Source organism: Oncorhynchus keta, chromosome 27 (assembly GCF_023373465.1).
Source record: "Oncorhynchus keta strain PuntledgeMale-10-30-2019 chromosome 27, Oket_V2, whole genome shotgun sequence".
NCBI lineage: Eukaryota > Metazoa > Chordata > Actinopteri > Salmoniformes > Salmonidae > Oncorhynchus > Oncorhynchus keta.
Window position 1 is genome coordinate 4054441 of NC_068447.1, and position 19593 is coordinate 4074033.

Below are 19593 nucleotides of genomic sequence, written 5' to 3' on the forward strand. Positions count from 1 at the left end.
CATTCAAGCCCATGCCTTGTAGCAAGAAAAAGTGCATAAAGAAAACGTTAATTATTGTACACTGGTCTAATCTGATGTGCCCAAGCCAGATACCTGGCATCTCTTCTTGGATGCTCGTTCATCAATGTCTGGGCTCAAGCTCTGAGCTGAAGAAATCCTCAGTATCGAGTGAAGATGTTCATCAGTCAGACGTCTCCTGTGAGTTGTTTTGGTCATCTTCATCGAGGAGAAAAGTTGCTCGCATAGATAAGTGCTGCCGAACATGGAGAGCATCTGAGCAGCTTGGGTGCGGAGCTGAGGCATTGTGTCAGGGATGAACCGTGGAAACTGTGCGGCGCCCACAGCATCATACTTTGACTTCAGCGTGTCGTTGCAATCAGCTCCATTTGGATGTTGGTTGGTGCATTTTCCACATCAACTGCGAAGGGATTACTAAGCAGTTCAAACTTGCATTTCTGGGCATCGAAGTCGGCAAATCGCCGGCTAAACTCAGCGACGAGAACACTGAGTTTTTCAGCAAACTGCACATGGGAACACGGCGGTAGAGATCTGCGCTTTTATGGATTGGCAGCAGGGAAAATGGCAAGGGTTTCCTTGCAGCATCTGATTCTCCCACAGGCACAGTTTAGTTTTGAAGGCCCTCACTGCAGCGTACATGTCTGTGATGATGCGCCCCGCCCCTGAAGCTGCAGGTTCAGCGCATCGAGATGGCTCGAGATGTCACAGAGAAAGGCCAGCTCACACAGGAACTTTTGCTCCCGGAGCTCTGCTGTATCCTTCCCTTTGGTTTCCAGGAATTGACATATTTCCTCACGCAGCTCGAAACATCTGTTCAGTACTTTTCCTCTGCTTAGCCATCTCACCTCTGTGTGATACGGCACGTCTGCGTATTCCGAACCACACTCCTCCAGAAAAGATTTAAACTGGCGGTGATTTAGACCTTTGGCTCTTATAAAGTTAACTACCTGTGTTACTGTGGTCATAACATGTTCCATCTTTAGGGCTTTGGCACACAGTGCTTCCTGATGTATGATGCAGTGGTAAACAGTTAGCTCACCTGCACAGTTCTCTTCCCGCATCTTCTCCCGAACCATGCCCACCAGTCCACTCTTTTTACCGCACATCGCTGGCGCACCATCTGTCGTTAATCCAACGAGTTTATCCCACGGCAGCTTTATTTCAGTTACACATTTGGAAACCTCCTCAAAGATTTCCTTTCCTGTGGTTGTGCCATGCATTGATTTGAATCCTAATAGCTCCTCCGTAACACACAGATTTGAGTCCACTCCACGGATGAAGACTGACAGCTGAGCAGTATCAGATGCGTCGCAGCTCTCATCCACAGCGAGGGAGAACGCAACAAAATCTTTTCCCTTTTCCATCAGCTGGTCATACAGATTGGTGGCAAGATCACATGTGCGATCAGCTACTGTGTTCCTGCTCAGGCTCACGTTTGAAAATGCTTGTTTTTTCTCTGGGCATACGAGGTCACAAACCTTCATCATGCACTTTTTCATGAACTCTCCCTCATTAAAGGGCCGGGCTGATTTTGCGATATCTGCTGCCACTATATAACTAGCCTTTACAGCAGCCTCGCTTTGTGATGTGGCTTTTTTTAAACATATTCTGTTGTGAAACCAAACTTCTTTTCATCTCCTCTACTTTCTGGCTCCTTTGAGTCATGTCCAGGTCCTTGTATTTGTCATGGTGTTTCGTTTCATAGTGTCGTCTAATGTTGTACTCCTTACTTACAGCCACGTTGACTCCACAAACAAGACAAACAGGTTTGTCTTTTACATATGTAAACAGATATTCTGCCTCCCACTTGTCCAGAAAGCTCCTGTTTTCTGCCTTTCTTTTTCGCCATTTTTGGGAAGGGTTAGCTCGCTGACAGTTGTAGCGTCTATGTTGCTATGACTACTGTCACAGAGGAGAGAGCGTTTCTGGGTCCTGTCCTGATTGGCGCGCGAAAACAGCAGAGCATTATGGGATTCGTAGTATTAGTGGTGAATGCGCTGTATAATACCGGCGGGCCAGCTCTAGTAGTAATTTGGTATTGTCTCGCGGGCCAAATATAATTACCCCGCGGGCCAAATTTGGCCCACGGGCCAGAGTTTGACACCCATGTACTACTGTACTAATGTACTATACTAATGTACTACTGTACTATACTACGCTACTATATTACTGTACTATACTACTATACTAATGTACTACTGTGCTATAATACTCTACTATATGAACGTACTACTGTGCCATATTACTCTATTACTGTGCTATTACTGTGCTATACTACACTAATGTACTACTGTACTATACTGTTATATTACTGTACTATACTACTCTATCTTACTGTACTATACTATTATACTGATTTACTACTGTACTATACCACTCTACTATACTATACTAATGTACTGCTATACTACTCTATATTACTGCACTATACTACTATACTATACTGATGTACTACACTGCTCTACTATACTACTATATTACTGTGCTATACTACTCTATCTTACTGTACTATACTACTATACTAATTTACTGCTGTACTATACTACTCTACTACTCTACTATATTACTGTACTATACTACTATACTTTATTACTGTCCTATACTACTCTACTATACTAATGTACTACAGTACTATACTACTCTACTCATCTACTATATTACTGCACTATACTATACTAATGTACTACTGTGCTATACTACTATATTACTGTACTATACTACTCCACTATACTAATGAACTACTGTGCTACTATACTGTACTATACTACTCTACTATACTAATGTACTACTGTACTATAGTATTACACTACTCCACTATACTAATGCACTACTGTACTATATTACTGTACTATACTAATGTACTACTCTACTATTACTGTACTATACTACTCTACTATACTAATGTACTATACTGCTCTATATTACAGTACTATGCTGCTCTACTATACTACTCTACTATGTACTACTGAACTGTACTAATGTACTACTGAACTGTACTACTCTACTATATTACTGTCCTATACTACTCTACTATACTAATGTACTACGGTACTATACTACTCTACTCATCTACTATATTACTGCACTATACTATATACTATACTAATGTACTACTGTGCTATACTACTATATTACTGTACTATACTACTCCACTATACTAATGTACTACTGTGCTACTCTACTGTATTACTGTACTATACTAGTGTACTACTGTACTATACTACTATATTACTGTACTATACTACTATACTATACTGATGTACTACTCTACTACTCTGCTATATTACTGTACTATACTACTATATTACTGTACTATACTACTATACTAGTGTACTGCTGTACTATACTACTATATTACTGTACTATACTACTATACTATACTGATGTACTACTCTACTACTCTGCTATATTACTGTACTATACTACTATACTAGTGTACTACTGTACTATACTACTATATTACTGTACTATACTACTATACTATACTGATGTACTACTCTACTACTCTGCTATATTACTGTACTATACTACAATACTAATGTACTACTGTACTATACTACTATATTACTGTACTATACTACAATACTAATGTATTACTGTACTATACTACAATACTAATGTACTACTGTACTATACTGCTATATTACTGTACTATACTACTATATTACTGTACTATACTACAATACTAATGTACTACTCTACTCTACTATTGTACTACTGTACTATGCGATGCTCACAGACCTACAGATACACACAACATAGATGCCCACCAAAACTACTGTTTCAATGACCAGGTAGATGTGATGTCACACAATCACCTTGTCTTCTCTTCCTCAGGTGCTGCTGGAGGCTCTGACTGGTCGTAGAGCTTTAGAAGTGGGCCACAGCCAATCCAAAGCTGTCTACCTGGTGAGGGTGACGCAGTTGAGACTCTAATCTCCGTTCCTTGCGAGAGAACATAAAAGAACCCATGAACCACTAGTCACACTGACACGACCGATCAGATGTTCTGTAACCTGTATAATGTTATAATGTCTGGCAGTTTAAAAAAAAAAAAAAAAAACTTAACGTCTTGTATAATTTACCTCTTCAGAAAGACCTGGTGAAGGAGGTTGAAGATGACGGAGGTCATCAGGTCAGAGGGAGGTCAAAGAGGACTTCAGAGAAAGTGACCCAGGAACAGTCTAGTATTCCTCCAGCCGCTACACATATCTGGCAGAAGCACCTGGACCCCAGACTGATGGGAGGCTCTCTTTCTAGCTCATCCAGGGTTTGTACGGCAGGTCCGGGCTCCTCTTCTCCAGCCCCACAGGGCTCCCTGGATCTGACTACTCTGGCCTGTCGCTGTCTGGAGGCCCGGGGGAAGAAAAGGCCCCCCATGACACAGGTAATACTTGTCACCGTGTGAATTTAAACAAGTGACCAGGCTCAATTAAATTTAAATTACAGTCAATTCAGAAAGTAAATCCGAATTCCAATTTCCCTCGTTGAAAAGCATTGAAGAGAATTGTAATTTCAGTGTACTTCCTGAGTTGAAATGGACTTGACTCCAACCCTAATTGTGACGTGACTCCTAGGTGTTCCAGGCGCTTCAAGACATCCATACCAGTTTGAAGGCCTCAGACAAAGCCGTATCCTCCTCTTCTTCTCCTTCTCAACAGTCCTTCCCCAAACCTCCTCAATCATCCATAGACTCAAGTATAGACTGCCTAACAGACGTTCTGTCAAAAGTGGGTCCACTGGAAGACACCTACCACTGCCCTCCACACCCCTACTCGATCTCGCCTCACCCGTCCTCGGTCCTCCCTCCTTCCTCCTCCTCCTCCTCCTTCCTTGGTCCATGTGAATCAGATGAGAGCCAAGGTTATTCCCAGTACTGTGCTCCTCCCTCTCAGCTCCCCCATAGTGACACCCGATCAGACCCCCAGACCTCCATGCCGTGTGGTTGGTCTTCACCAGCCAGACAGTTACGCTCCAGGTCCCCGTGCTCAGCGTCAGGTAAGAGGATTAGTTGTCTCAGAGCCCAGGGGTAGGGTGCACAGCTCAACTCCATGAGGGCTGCAGTCATTGGGGATTTTAGTTTTACTCCATCAGTGCCCGTTAAAACACACCTTTTGGGTCATGTTCATCAGCAGGGATGGAAAGAGTTCTCAAATAGCCTTCTTCAGTAACAGTACTGTTATTTCAGTGAGTTTACTTCAGTCCTGTTATTTCAGTGAGTTTACTTCAGTCCTGTTATTTCAGTGAGTTTACTTCAGTCCTGTTATTTCAGTGATAGTTTACTTCAGTCCTGTTATTTCAGTGATAGTTTAATCTAGTAACAGTCCTGTTATTTCAGTGATAGTTTACTTCAGTCCTGTTATTTCAGTGATAGTTTACTCTAGTAACAGTGCTGTTATTTCAGTGAGTTTACTCTAGTAACAGTACTGTTATTTCAGTGATAGTTTACTCTAGTAACAGTGCTGTTATTTCAGTGAGTTTACTCTAGTAACAGTACTGTTATTTCAGTGATAGTTTACTCTAGTAACAGTCCTGTTATTTCAGTGAGTTTACTCTAGTAACAGTACTGTTATTTCAGTGATAGTTTACTCTAGTAACAGTCCTGTTATTTCAGTGAGTTTACTTCAGTCCTGTTATTTCAGTGATAGTTTACTCTAGTAACAGTACTGTTATTTCAGTGATAGTTTACTCTAGTAACTACTGTTATTTCCTGTTACTGTTATTTCAGTGATAGTTTACTCCAGTCCTGTTATTTCAGTGATAGTTTACTCTAGTAACAGTCCTGTTATTTCAGTGATAGTTTACTCTAGTAACAGTACTGTTATTTCAGTGATAGTTTACTCTAGTGACAGTACTGTTATTTCAGTGATAGTTTACTCTAGTAACAGTCCTGTTATTTCAGTGATAGTTTACTCTAGTAACAGTCCTGTTATTTCAGTGAGTTTACTCTAGTAACAGTACTGTTATTTCAGTGATAGTTTACTCTAGTAACAGTCCTGTTATTTCAGTGAGTTTACTTCAGTCCTGTTATTTCAGTGATAGTTTACTCTAGTAACAGTACTGTTATTTCAGTGATAGTTTACTCTAGTAACTACTGTTATTTCAGTAATAGTTTACTCTAGTGACAGTACTGTTATTTCAGTGATAGTTTACTCTAGTAACAGTCCTGTTATTTCAGTGATAGTTTACTCTAGTAACAGTCCTGTTATTTCAGTGATAGTTTACTCTAGTAACAGTACTGTTATTTCAGTGATAGTTTACTCTAGTAACAGTCCTGTTATTTCAGTGATAGTTTACTCTAGTAACAGTCCTGTTATTTCAGTGATAGTTTACTCTAGTAACAGTACTGTTATTTCAGTGATAGTTTACTCTAGTAACAGTACTGTTATTTCAGTGATAGTTTACTCTAGTAACTACTGTTATTTCAGTAATAGTTTACTCTAGTGACAGTACTGTTATTTCAGTGATAGTTTACTCTAGTAACAGTCCTGTTATTTCAGTGATAGTTTACTCTAGTAACAGTCCTGTTATTTCAGTGATAGTTTACTCTAGTAACAGTGCTGTTATTTCAGTGATAGTTTACTCTAGTAACAGTGCTGTTATTTCAGTGATAGTTTACTCTAGTAACAGTCCTGTTATTTCAGTGATAGTTTACTCTAGTAACAGTCCTGTTATTTCAGTGATAGTTTACTCTAGTAACAGTACTGTTATTTCAGTGATAGTTTACTCTAGTAACAGTCCTGTTATTTCAGTGATAGTTTACTCTAGTAACAGTCCTGTTATTTCAGTGAGTTTACTTCAGTCCTGTTATTTCAGTGATAGTTTACTCTAGTAACAGCACTGTTATTTCAGTGATAGTTTACTCTAGTAACTACTGTTATTTCAGTAATAGTTTACTCTAGTAACAGTACTGTTATTTCAGTGATAGTTTACTCTAGTAACAGTCCTGTTATTTCAGTGATAGTTTACTCTAGTAACAGTCCTGTTATTTCAGTGATAGTTTACTCTAGTAACAGTACTGTTATTTCAGTGATAGTTTACTCTAGTAACAGTCCTGTTATTTCAGTGAGTTTACTTCAGTCCTGTTATTTCAGTGATAGTTTACTTCAGTCCTGTTATTTCAGTGATAGTTTACTTCAGTCCTGTTATTTCAGTGATAGTTTACTCTAGTAACAGTCCTGTTATTTCAGTGATAGTTTACTCTAGTAACAGACCTGTTATTTCAGTGATAGTTTACTCTAGTAACTACTGTTATTTCAGTAATAGTTTACTCTAGTAACAGTACTGTTATTTCAGTGATAGTTTACTCTAGTAACAGTCCTGTTATTTCAGTGATATTTTACTCTAGTAACAGTCCTGTTATTTCAGTGATAGTTTACTCTAGTAACAGTACTGTTATTTCAGTATAATAGTTTACTTTTATCCAAAGTTACAGTCATGTTGCATTTCAGTGATGGTGGTCCCGGGATCGAACCCACTCTAGTAACAGTCCTGTTATTTCAGTGATAGTTTACTCTAGTAACAGTGCTGTTATTTCTGTTTACTTTCAGTCCTGTTATTTCAGTGAGTTTACTCTAGTAACAGTACTGTTATTTCAGTGATAGTTTACTCTAGTAACAGTCCTGTTATTTCAGTGATAGTTTACTTCTAGTAACAGTACTGTTATTTCAGTGATAGTTTACTCTAGTAACAGTCCTGTTATTTCAGTGATAGTTTACTTCAGTCCTGTTATTTCAGTGATAGTTTACTTCAGTAACAGTCCTGTTATTTCAGTGATAGTTTACTCTAGTAACAGTACTGTTATTTCAGTGATAGTTTACTCTAGTAACAGTACTGTTATTTCAGTGAGTTTACTCTAGTAACTACTGTTATTTCAGTAATAGTTTACTCTAGTAACAGTCCTGTTGTTTTAGTGATAGTTTACTCAAGTAACAGTCCTGTTATTTCAGTGATAGTTTACTCTAGTAACAGTACTGTTATTTCAGTGATAGTTTACTTCAGTCCTGTTATTTCAGTGATAGTTTACTTCAGTCCTGTTATTTCAGTGATAGTTTACTCTAGTAACAGTCCTGTTATTTCAGTGATAGTTTACTTCAGTAACAGTACTGTTATTTCAGTGATAGTTTACTCTAGTAACAGTCCTGTTATTTCAGTGATAGTTTACTTCAGTCCTGTTATTTCAGTGATAGTTTACTTCAGTCCTGTTATTTCAGTGATAGTTTACTCTAGTAACAGTACTGTTATTTCAGTGATAGTTTACTTCAGTCCTGTTATTTCAGTGATAGTTTACTCTAGTAACAGTCCTGTTATTTCAGTGATAGTTTACTTCAGTCCTGTTATTTCAGTGATAGTTTACTTCAGTCCTGTTATTTCAGTGATAGTTTACTCTAGTAACAGTCCTGTTATTTCAGTGATAGTTTACTTCAGTAACAGTACTGTTATTTCAGTGGTAGTTTACTCTAGTAACAGTCCTGTTATTTCAGTGAGTTTACTCTAGTAACTACTGTTATTTCAGTAATAGTTTACTCTAGTAACAGTCCTGTTGTTTTAGTGATAGTTTACTCAAGTAACAGTCCTGTTATTTCAGTGATAGTTTACTCTAGTAACAGTACTGTTATTTCAGTGATAGTTTACTCAAGTAACAGTCCTGTTATTTCAGTGATAGTTTACTCTAGTAACAGTCCTGTTATTTCAGTGATAGTTTACTTCAGTCCTGTTATTTCAGTGATAGTTTACTCTAGTAACAGTCCTGTTATTTCAGTGATAGTTTACTTCAGTAACAGTACTGTTATTTCAGTGATAGTTTACTCTAGTAACAGTCCTGTTATTTCAGTGATAGTTTACTTCAGTCCTGTTATTTCAGTGATAGTTTACTTCAGTAACAGTCCTGTTATTTCAGTGATAGTTTACTCTAGTAACAGTACTGTTATTTCAGTGATAGTTTACTCTAGTAACAGTACTGTTATTTCAGTGAGTTTACTCTAGTAACTACTGTTATTTCAGTAATAGTTTACTCTAGTAACAGTCCTGTTGTTTCAGTGATAGTTTACTCAAGTAACAGTCCTGTTATTTCAGTGATAGTTTACTCTAGTAACAGTCCTGTTATTTCAGTGATAGTTTACTCTAGTAACAGTACTGTTATTTCAGTGATAGTTTACTCTAGTAACAGTCCTGTTATTTCAGTGATAGTTTACTTCAGTAACAGTACTGTTATTTCAGTGATAGTTTACTCTAGTAACAGTCCTGTTATTTCAGTGATAGTTTACTTCAGTCCTGTTATTTCAGTGATAGTTTACTTCAGTAACAGTCCTGTTATTTCAGTGATAGTTTACTCTAGTAACAGTACTGTTATTTCAGTGATAGTTTACTCTAGTAACAGTACTGTTATTTCAGTGAGTTTACTCTAGTAACTACTGTTATTTCAGTAATAGTTTACTCTAGTAACAGTCCTGTTGTTTCAGTGATAGTTTACTCAAGTAACAGTCCTGTTATTTCAGTGATAGTTTACTCTAGTAACAGTCCTGTTATTTCAGTGATAGTTTACTCTAGTAACAGTACTGTTATTTCAGTGATAGTTTACTCTAGTAACAGTCCTGTTATTTCAGTGATAGTTTACTCTAGTAACAGTCCTGTTATTTCAGTGATAGTTTACTCTAGTTATATTAATAACATTTTACATCAGTAAAATAAAAATACTCAGTAACAGTAAGGACAGTGTAATTTGTAATTGGTTATTAGGCACAAAAGGGAAGAAAGTGGAATGAAACAGGGAGAGACTACCTAGACTTGTCCATTCATATCTTTTCTTTTGCAAAACGATGTGTCCTTCTGAAGTAACACATCCCTGGTTTCCCAGGTCTAAACTAGTCACTGACTTTAAAATGGGGCAGCAACTAAAAACAACACTGACTACATCTCTCGTGGCCTGGAGTTGTGGACCTCTGCCCTTACCCACCACTGTCTGTCTATCTGACCTGTTAGGAAACATAGTCTCTCTCTCTGCCAGGCTTGCCCTGCCATGGACTAGTTGTAAATACGTGCAAAGAGCGTTTCCTTCACAAGATGGCGCTCTATGACGAAGGCAGAATACAGACCGGCGAGCTTTTTTCCTCATATATTTGTAAGCTGCTCTTTCTTTCCCGTGATCTGACCTTTCCTTTACATTCAACTCCCTAACTGTGCTTGTCATGGTGCAAGTAGCTTATTTGACGACAAGTCAAAGTATGTGTTATTGTCAGTATGCTCAACAATCACTTTATAAAAAATAAATCAAATACAAATATATATTTATATATATTGTTTTAATATAAATATTAATAAATACAAATATTTGTATTTTTTTTCATAAATATATATATATTGATATTTCAGATGCTGAGATGAACCCACAATGCCGAGGACCAGAAGAGAGTGATGAGCTTGATTATCTTTCCAGTGAGGCCAGTGAGAGTCAAGCCAACACGCCCAGACAGACCAACGCTCACAACTAACAACCCAGCCTACCATTACACACTGCAGTACCTGTTATGCAAGTGCAGTTTGGGAAGAGCAAAGCAAATGTTGACTTGAGAATAAAAAGGATTGGAGTATGTTCCATTTTTGTTTAAAAAAAACTGAAGCATTGCCGTTTTTTGATATCGTGAAATGTAATCAAATCCAATAATTTCTTTCACACATCACTAGTTATGGTTACAATTTGTACAATGTATCTTTTAGATAATTCAGACAACTGTATGATTTGTATTTGTACAATATGAATGTCAAGGTTTTCATTAAATAAACTTGAACTGGACTGACCACCTGCTCTGATTCTTCGCACCTTAGTACACATGCACTCACCCATACACATGTGCTCACCCATATACACACACCCATACACTAATGCTACGTACACTTCACAACTGTTGCTACCAGACTCTTATTCTACTCAGTTTATACACTGCCCTCATCCCGACCTTCCCCAAAAACCTGTAAATATTGGACTAAATTGTGCCTTCCTGTTATACTTCTGCTCAAATGTATTTTTCTATTCTACTGACATTTCCTTTAGGTTTCTATTATTATTTTATGTGTTATTGTTGCATTGTCAGGAAGGAACCCGCAACTAAGCATCTCATTGGACGATATATCCCGTACATACGACTAATAACTTCAAATACGCCATTTACAAATAAAATATTTTTACACAATTAGGCCTATCAAATCATGATTCAGAAGTCTGCTGAACATGTATTGTCTACTCTCGTAAAGAAAGTATAATTATTTGGATATTAATGATTTATGTTTTGGTAGTCGTATGTATGAGACACATGGTACACATCGTCCAATGAAAGGCTTTACGTGCAGGTTCCTTCTCGACAATGCAACAACAATGTGAATTATTTAATTATGTGAACAATATGAATTTATATAATTGTCTGGTGTGTTGAGTTTGTTATCAAGAGATGTAATTGTGACATTGTCTTTTAATCCAATGTATACAACATGTCCCACAATGCACTTGGGTCATTTTCACCAATTCGATGCCTTTTTGAAAAGTGTAACGTGGTCCAATTTTGTATTTTATTTATAATATATAATATATGCCATTTAGCAGACGCTTTTATCCAAAGCGACTTACAGTCATGTGTGCATACATTCTACGTATGGGTGGTCCCGGGAATCGAACCCACTACCCTGGCGTTACAAGCGCCATGCTCTACCAACTGAGCTACAGAAGGACCTCACCTCATTTTAACATTATGTCATAAAGAATACATGTTGAACTTCATAAAAACACGTTTTCCCATTTCAAGAGGTTAAATAATAAAAATGACAATAGTAAAATAACTATTAAACGAAAACACCACCTGTAAACTATATTTTGGTGTTTGTTTCATTAGTCGATTGTTGACATAGTCCCAAAATGTTTTCCTTGTTAGCACTCAAGGTTTCAAGATATGCAACTTTCAAAATACACAAATCAACCCTGTATGATGAAAAATGCATCCTATGGGATTAATCTGTGAAGAGCACACTTCACCAGTGTCCATTGAAGGTGAGCATTTGCCCACTGAAGTCAGTTATGACACTGAACTGCAGTCAAGTCAAGACCCTGGTGAGGATGACGAGCACGCAGATGTGCTTCCCAGACACTGCTTCTGACCGTTTGTACAGACCCACAGTTTCATAAGCTGTCCAGGTGGCTGGTCTCAAGACGATCCCGCAGGTGAAGAAGCCGGATGTGGAGGTCCTGGGTTGTCATGGTTACACATGGTCTGGGGTTGTGAGGCCAGTTGGGCGTACTGCCTAATTCTCTAAAACGACAGAGGTGGCTAAATGAACATTAAATTATCTGGCAACAGCTCTGGTGGACATTCCTGCAGTCAGCATGTCAATTGCACACCCCCTAAAAACTCGAGACATCTGTGGCATTGTGTTGTGATGAAACTGCACATTTTAGATTGGCCTTTTATTGTTCCTAGCACAAGGTGCACCTGTGTAATGATATTGCTGTTCAATCAGCTTCTTGATATGCCACACCTGTCAGGTGGATGGATTATCTTGGCAAAGGAGAAATGCTCACTAACAGGGATGTAAACATATTTGTGCACAACATTTGAGAGAAAAAGCTTTTTGTTCTTATGTACCATTTTGGGATCTTTTATTTCAGCTCATGAAACCAGCAGTTTACCTTTTTGTTTTTAAATGAATAGTTTCATCATATTAAAATTACAGTTCAGTTTACGTAACAGGATTGACCTTAAAATGAGGGACAGATGTAAATGAATCACTAATTACATTAAATAATGATCTTCAGAAATTACTTCTGAAATCAAAGCAACAAAATAACTAGAACTTTACAATGATGGTGAAACTTGTGATAAATGTTTGGATGCCACTGCGCTATGATAAACTGCGTTCATATAGATGATTTCGCTATAGTCTTGGACCGATATTTAGTCAACATTCATAATCTGTTTTCTACAACACTGAACAAAAATACATTGAGTTCTATCAGTGAAGTTGTTTTTTTGAACCATTTACATGCAGCCTGGTCTAGGCCAATTGATGCCATGTAGTGTCCTGCAAACCTTTGCCCTGTTGTTGGAGTGGTGAGACAGCCTTTGAGACAACCAGCAAGCCACTTTGCTCGCCATCTCCACTATGGGCTTCTGGATACTGGTGTTTGTTTGCTGCAGATGAGAAAATGGCGGCTTCCTGGGCGGCATGAGAAGTAGCCAAAGACAGTACTAGCTTCTCATTTTAACTGATGTAATTATCTGGGTGCAAATTCTTAAATTGAGTCCCGCTCTCGAGACTTTTGATTAGTTACAATTAACGTGTAAGTATAATGTGGTATTGATAATTTCAACTTTAATTTTTTTTTCTCGTTGCTTTTTGTTGTGACGGTATCTCCGCCATTTTTCTTGAGGGAAGTTGGCTAACTTGCTAGCAAGGCTAATAAGGAAAAGTAATTTATAACTGTTAATGCTTCAATGAAAGATACGTTAATAAAAGAAGTTCAACTTAAAATTTCCCCCCCCAAATTATTCTACCATGTTAGGTTTGTACTAAGGTTGCTCGTCATTCATAACGAGCTGTACTTGGTCAAGAAGGATATTAACTTTAGCTTCTAAGCCGGAAGCTAACGTTAACGAGAGAGCTAGCTAAGAAGCTAAATAGCTATATGCTAAATGCTATCTGGGTTGTTCTGTTGAAATGCTATGTATAATCTGTCAGTAATGTTATTTTGAATCTTGATTTGCAGTATTAGCTAGCTAGCGGACTATCAAAGATGCTTCACTAGTGTTAGCTAGCTAGCTGTTAGCTAAACCAGCGCCTTTTTGACAGCTAACTAGCTAGCTTTTGTCAGGTACCATCACAGTACAACAAAACAACACAAATGAACATTGCCTGCCTGGAACTTTAGCAACAATTACTAGAGATGACAATTGGAGTGGTACTGTTGAAAACAGGTTACAATTAAATCAACATATCTGCATCTAAATAAAATAAAAATGTCCTGAATAACATTAAATATGCATTTCTGCTCATGATAAAAGCATGAAAAAAAATAAACAGCTGGTGTGGCTACCTTCCCGGGACAATAATATCCAAATGTACATTTGGATTGTAAATTATATACGTGGAAGGAAGCTAACTCGTAAATAATTATAATAATAAAAAATAATTCAGTCGTAACTAGCAAACTGGGTTCAGCGCCTAATTTGTGTCGGCCATTTTGGGTGGTTAGTTTGCGCCAAGATGGCGGCACCCATTGAATCGCACCGTTTTGCTTATGTGGAACTATTAACTGCAAAACACAACAAACAAAATGTATTGTGTGAATTTTGAAGAGATGCACAAAGTTGACTTCGAGTAACACCATTTTATTTTTACATTGTTTTTTAAATTTTTTTTATAAATGGCTGTGCATTCATGGTGTTACGGATTTATGTTGTTTTGACCTGCCGGCTTTTTTTTCTGCAAATTTTCTGCAAAGCGTCGAGCAAGGTAAAATGGCGGCTCCCATAGATTTTTTTATTTAGCTTCTTCTTGGCTAAATAAGCTTGCTTGCTACTGCTAGCTAGTAAGATAGAATCACATCCGCCTGGACCTATTCTCAATACAACTATATACAATTGGACTTGAACTGGGATCAAAACAAACACATCTTGATTTTATATATTTTTTTTGTGTGCAGTATTTTAGCAGGACGCGGTTATTAATCCTGTTAGCTTAGCGTTAGCCAACTAGCTGGCTATTCCTGACAGGAGCTAACTAGCGAGCTAGTTAATTTAGCATTGTTATACTTTTAGCTATTTATCTCAATTTTCAACTAATATTGAAAAGCTTTTCAATTTGGATTTTTTTTTATCCCCACTCAAAGAGGAACTTCATCTCCCGGCACAATGGCATCTGGCTCAGTCCTGCAGCCACGGTGGAAGCGGGTTTTGGGTTGGTCCGGTCCTGTCCCCCGGCCCAGACATGGGCACCGTGCGGTTGCAATCAAAGAATTGATGGTCGTTTTCGGGGGGGGCAATGAAGGAATTGTGGATGAGTTGCACGTTTATAACACAGGTAAGGTTTAACGTCCAGTGGTTCATGCATACATTTAGTACATATGGTTAAATCCTATCGTTAACATTTTTTAGCAATTGGATTCTAACTAGCGCTTCCGCTAAATTGTGCTAGTCAGTTATTATATAGAAATAGAATGTATGGTTGGCTAGCAAACTACCTATACATATTATTTTAACCAAGTACTTAATCCGTTCATGCATTGTCGTCCAACATAGTGAATTAGCAATGCACCTCTTTGAGTTTGACAGTTTGGTACATGGTTAAAATGTGACTTCTGTATTGCTCATCATTTTGCAAGGTAAGCAAGCGCCAGTGTTGACGTGCCGTGAAATGTAATGGGATCAGTAGTTAGTTATGTGGGTAATGGTTCGCCTTGGGTGCTGATTGGAGAGAAAATCCAGAGAGAAATGGCGGGTTAATAGAAAACAGCAACGTCATAATATCAACAAAGATCAATCGTTATTAAACACGATGCATTCTATGTTGTGCTATTTATTTTAAGCGTACCTGAGCACTGCCAAAATGGCATGTCAAATAGTTGGCCGCTAAACAAAGATGCCAAAAAAAAAAAAAACTGCGATGATAAACACAACACATACCATTTACATGCAATAGCACAGTATTTCTATGGTCTGTCAGATGTGCAGCATCAGTAATGACTTTCCATATTGGCATATTTGTTAGACTATATTATTAATTTAAATCACTGGAATCCTCAGACTGTGGCTTTTGACATTCTGTCGTTAAGCAGGTAACATTTGTTTGTTTAACTACAGTAACATTTGTTAAATAGCAGGGGTTGTCATTAATCTAAGAGTTAATTGTGTTTCAGCGACCAACCAGTGGTTCATTCCTGCTGTCCGTGGTGATATCCCGCCTGGCTGTGCTGCGTATGGTTTTGTGTGCGACGGCACTAGGCTGCTGGTGTTCGGAGGGATGGTGGAGTATGGCAAATACAGCAACGATCTGTATGAACTGCAGGTACACGCTCAGCCCACAGAATACACTGATTAGTTATTTCGTGAGACATTGGGGCGTAAAACACTATAAACAGTTTGCACAAACAAAATCTGTATATTGTATTCTGTCAATTTAAACCAATTTCTCTGTTGTGCATCAGATGTCTGCCTAGGCTAGTTGGAGATCGTAGGGCCACACCCAAGCTTGTTAGTGAGTTATCATCTGCATGATGTTATTTTCTCCGGCTGTCCACAGGCTAGCCGCTGGGAGTGGAAGCGTCTGAAGGCCAAATCTCCTAAGAACGGCCCTCCTCCCTGTCCCCGTCTGGGCCACAGCTTCTCCCTGGTAGGGAACAAATGCTACCTCTTCGGAGGACTGGCTAACGACAGCGAGGACCCCAAGAACAACATCCCCAGGTACACTACATCAATATATACTGAGCAAAATAAAATAAATTACAGTTCATATAAGGAAATCAGTCAATTGAAATGTTCGTTAGGCACTAGTCTATGGATTTCACATGACTGGGAATATAGATATGCATCTGTTGGTCACAGATACTTAAAAAAAAACAGGACACTGGGTCATGTTCCCAGTGACGTACTGGGTTGTCTTCACCACCCACTGTGGGGGGGGGGGCATGTTCCCAGTGAAGTACTGGGCTGTCTTCACCACCCACTGGGGGGGCCTTGTGATTCTTTATGCAATTCTGGGAAAACTATTGAAAGCAGTTTGGGCCTTTTGTTAAAAAAAATAAAAAATAAGAGGAATCCGAGTTTTCTATCTCTACTCTTTCAATTGTGCGAGTGGCATTGTTTTACACGTGCAGTTACAACTGGAGTATCGAGCGTGTTCGGCGCAGCAATAGAACTCTTAAAGGGCCAATGGTGTCTTCAAATGTTAATGACATAGGTCTACTTTGTAATAGAAACCAACAAAATATTTTGAGTGAATAATTATTTTATATACAGTTGCATTAGGAAAGTATTCAGACCCCTTGACTTTCTACACATTTTGTTACGTTACAGCCTTATTCTAAAAATGTATTTAATAGATTTATTTCCTCATCAACCTACACACAACACCCCATCATGACATCACAACACCCCATCATGACATCACAATACCCCATCATGAAAGTGACAACAGGATTTTATTTACGTAAGTATTCACACCCATTTCTTTGAGCTCAGGTGCATCCTGTTTCCATTTAAATTCAAATAATTGGACATGATTTGAAAAGGCACACACCCTGTCTATATAAAGGTCCCACAGTTGACCGTGCATGTCAGAGCAAAAACCAATACATGAGGTCGAAAGATTTGTCCGTAGAGCTCCAGGACAGGATTAGTATGGGATTTCTTACGTCGTGTCGTAGCACAGGGTGGATTTCTTAAGTAGCACAGGGGGGGATTTCTTTAGTCGTGACGTAGCACGGGGGATTTCTTAAGTAGCACAGGGGGGGATTTCTTTAGTAGCACAGGGGGATTTCTTAAGTAGCACAGGGGGATTTCTTTAGTCGTGACGTAGCACAGGGGGATTTCTTCAACCTAGCACAGGGGGATTTCTTTAATGACATCACGTAGCACAGGGGGATTTCCCCATCATAAAAGTGCACAGGGGGATTTTATTTAGTCGTGACGTATTCACGGGGATTTCTTTGTAGCACAGGGGGATTTCTTTAAATTCAAATGATTGGCACGGGGGATTTCTTAAGGCACAGGGGGGGATTTCTTTAGTCGTGACGTAGCACGGGGGATTTCTTAAGCAGCACAGGGGGATTTCTTTAGTCCAGGACAGGATTAGCACGGGGGATTTCTTAAGTAGCACAGGGGGGGATTTCTTAAGTAGCACAGGGGGATTTCTTAGTCCTGACGTAGCACAGGGGGATTTCTTTAGTCGTGACGTAGCACAGGGGGATTTCTTAAGTAGCACCGGGGGATTTCTTTAGTAGCACAGGGGGATTTCTTAAGTAGCACAGGGGATTTCTTTAGTAGCACAGGGGGGGATTTCTTTAGTCCTGACGTAGCACAGGGGGATTTCTTTAGTCGTGACGTAGCACAGGGGGATTTCTTAAGTAGCACCGGGGGATTTCTTAAGTAGCACAGGGGGATTTCTTAAGTATCACAGGGGGGATTTCTTAAGTAGCACAGGGGGGGATTTCTTAAGTAGCACAGGGGGGGATTTCTTAAGTAGCACAGGGGGATTTCTTAAGTAGCACAGGGGGATTTCTGAAGTAGCACAGGGGGGGATTTCTGAAGTAGCACAGGGGGGGATTTCTGAAGTAGCACAGGGGGGATTTCTGAAGTAGCGGGGGGATTTCTGAAGTAGCACGGGGGGATTTCTTTAGTCGTGACGTAGCACAGGGGGAATTTCTGAAGTAGCACAGGGGGGATTTCTGAAGTAGCACAGGGGGATTTCTGAAGTAGCACAGGGGGGGATTTCTGTGTGTATTAAAAAAAACAACAACACTGTTTTGGCTCAAAACATATTTCTGTACCCTTTAGTGTGTTATGTACGTTTCAACAGGAAACGGTTAAACTCACTGGAGAACGTTGTCCACGTTTCAGTTAGTGGATTGGTTGATATTTTAACCCCTGTCCAATAGACTATTGACTCACAGTACACAGTGATCCCTGTTGGGATCGAACCCGTAACCTTGCCAAACACTACAGATATAACCAGATGAAGGGAGGCTGTAATCATGAGACAGAGGAACATCGGGGCCCGCAGCTAACTCTAGGGGGGCTCTACCATCCAATGTGGTGTTTGGATGGTGTTAATGTTGTAAAGTGGCTGTTCCACTGGATGTCATAAGGTGAATGCACCAATTTGTAAGTCGCTCTGGATAAGAGCGTCTGCTAAATGACTTAAATGTAAATGTAATGTAATGTAGGCCTTGTCAAAACATACCAACATTTAACACAATCTAGTCTTTTTCTTACAGCGTAATGATGGAACAGAATAAAATGTAACAGTGTTTCCCCTCCAGATACCTGAATGATCTGTATACGTTGGAGCTGCGTGCCGGCTCCAGTGTGGTGGGCTGGGACATCCCCATCACCTACGGGGTGTTGCCCCCGCCCAGAGAGAGCCACACCGCCGTCGTCTACACAGAGAAGTCCCGTCTGGTCATCTATGGAGGCATGAGTGGTTGTCGTCTGGGGGATCTGTGGATCTTAGACATAGGTGAGTGACGCCTCGAGTTTCCTGCCCGACGAGGAAATTAAATCAAGTTAATTCGTCTAGACAGGATACACATGGTGTTCACAGTACAGTGACACGCTGACTGGCAGGTTGCGTGGCATCGACCAATGGCTGGCTGCGTGCTACGTTATCGACTGTGCAGTTGGGCATCACGTCGTTATATCATGTTATGTGCTTGGCTGATATGTTAAACACCTACACAGGCTGTGTTTACACAGGTTATCCAATTGTGGTCAAAAGATCTGATTGGTCAACAGACCAAATAGTGTAAAAAATAATAATCCGAATAGAGCTGTGAGTGTAAACGTAGCCTATTGCACGATCTAGGTTTATTATTATTAT

At 39.2% G+C, this 19593-nt stretch overlaps 2 protein-coding genes across 5 annotated transcripts in view; both read left to right on the forward strand.

The window, feature by feature from the left end:
* Nucleotides 1-10815, forward strand: part of irak1 (interleukin-1 receptor-associated kinase 1) — a 54103-nt gene extending 43288 nt beyond the window's left edge. The window contains exons 10-13 of the mRNA XM_052481297.1: nucleotides 3856-3927; nucleotides 4112-4405; nucleotides 4596-5016; nucleotides 10390-10815. Coding sequence (XP_052337257.1) covers nucleotides 3856-3927; nucleotides 4112-4405; nucleotides 4596-5016; nucleotides 10390-10508 — 906 coding nt within the window. The 3' untranslated portion in view covers nucleotides 10509-10815. The remainder of the gene's footprint in view (nucleotides 1-3855; nucleotides 3928-4111; nucleotides 4406-4595; nucleotides 5017-10389) is intronic.
* A 2125-nt stretch (nucleotides 10816-12940) lies between these two features.
* Nucleotides 12941-19593, forward strand: part of LOC118379078 (host cell factor 1-like) — a 74852-nt gene continuing 68199 nt past the window's right edge. Inside the window, exons 1-5 of one of the 4 annotated variants that reach the window (XM_052481295.1) lie at nucleotides 12941-13342; nucleotides 14891-15081; nucleotides 15917-16065; nucleotides 16300-16460; nucleotides 19037-19233. In XM_052481295.1, coding sequence (XP_052337255.1) covers nucleotides 14913-15081; nucleotides 15917-16065; nucleotides 16300-16460; nucleotides 19037-19233 — 676 coding nt within the window. In that variant the 5' untranslated portion in view covers nucleotides 12941-13342; nucleotides 14891-14912. Of the gene's footprint in view, nucleotides 13343-14257; nucleotides 14515-14890; nucleotides 15082-15916; nucleotides 16066-16299; nucleotides 16461-19036; nucleotides 19234-19593 lie in introns of those variants that run through there. The other 3 variants (XM_052481292.1, XM_052481294.1, XM_052481293.1) reach the window with 3 other exon arrangements.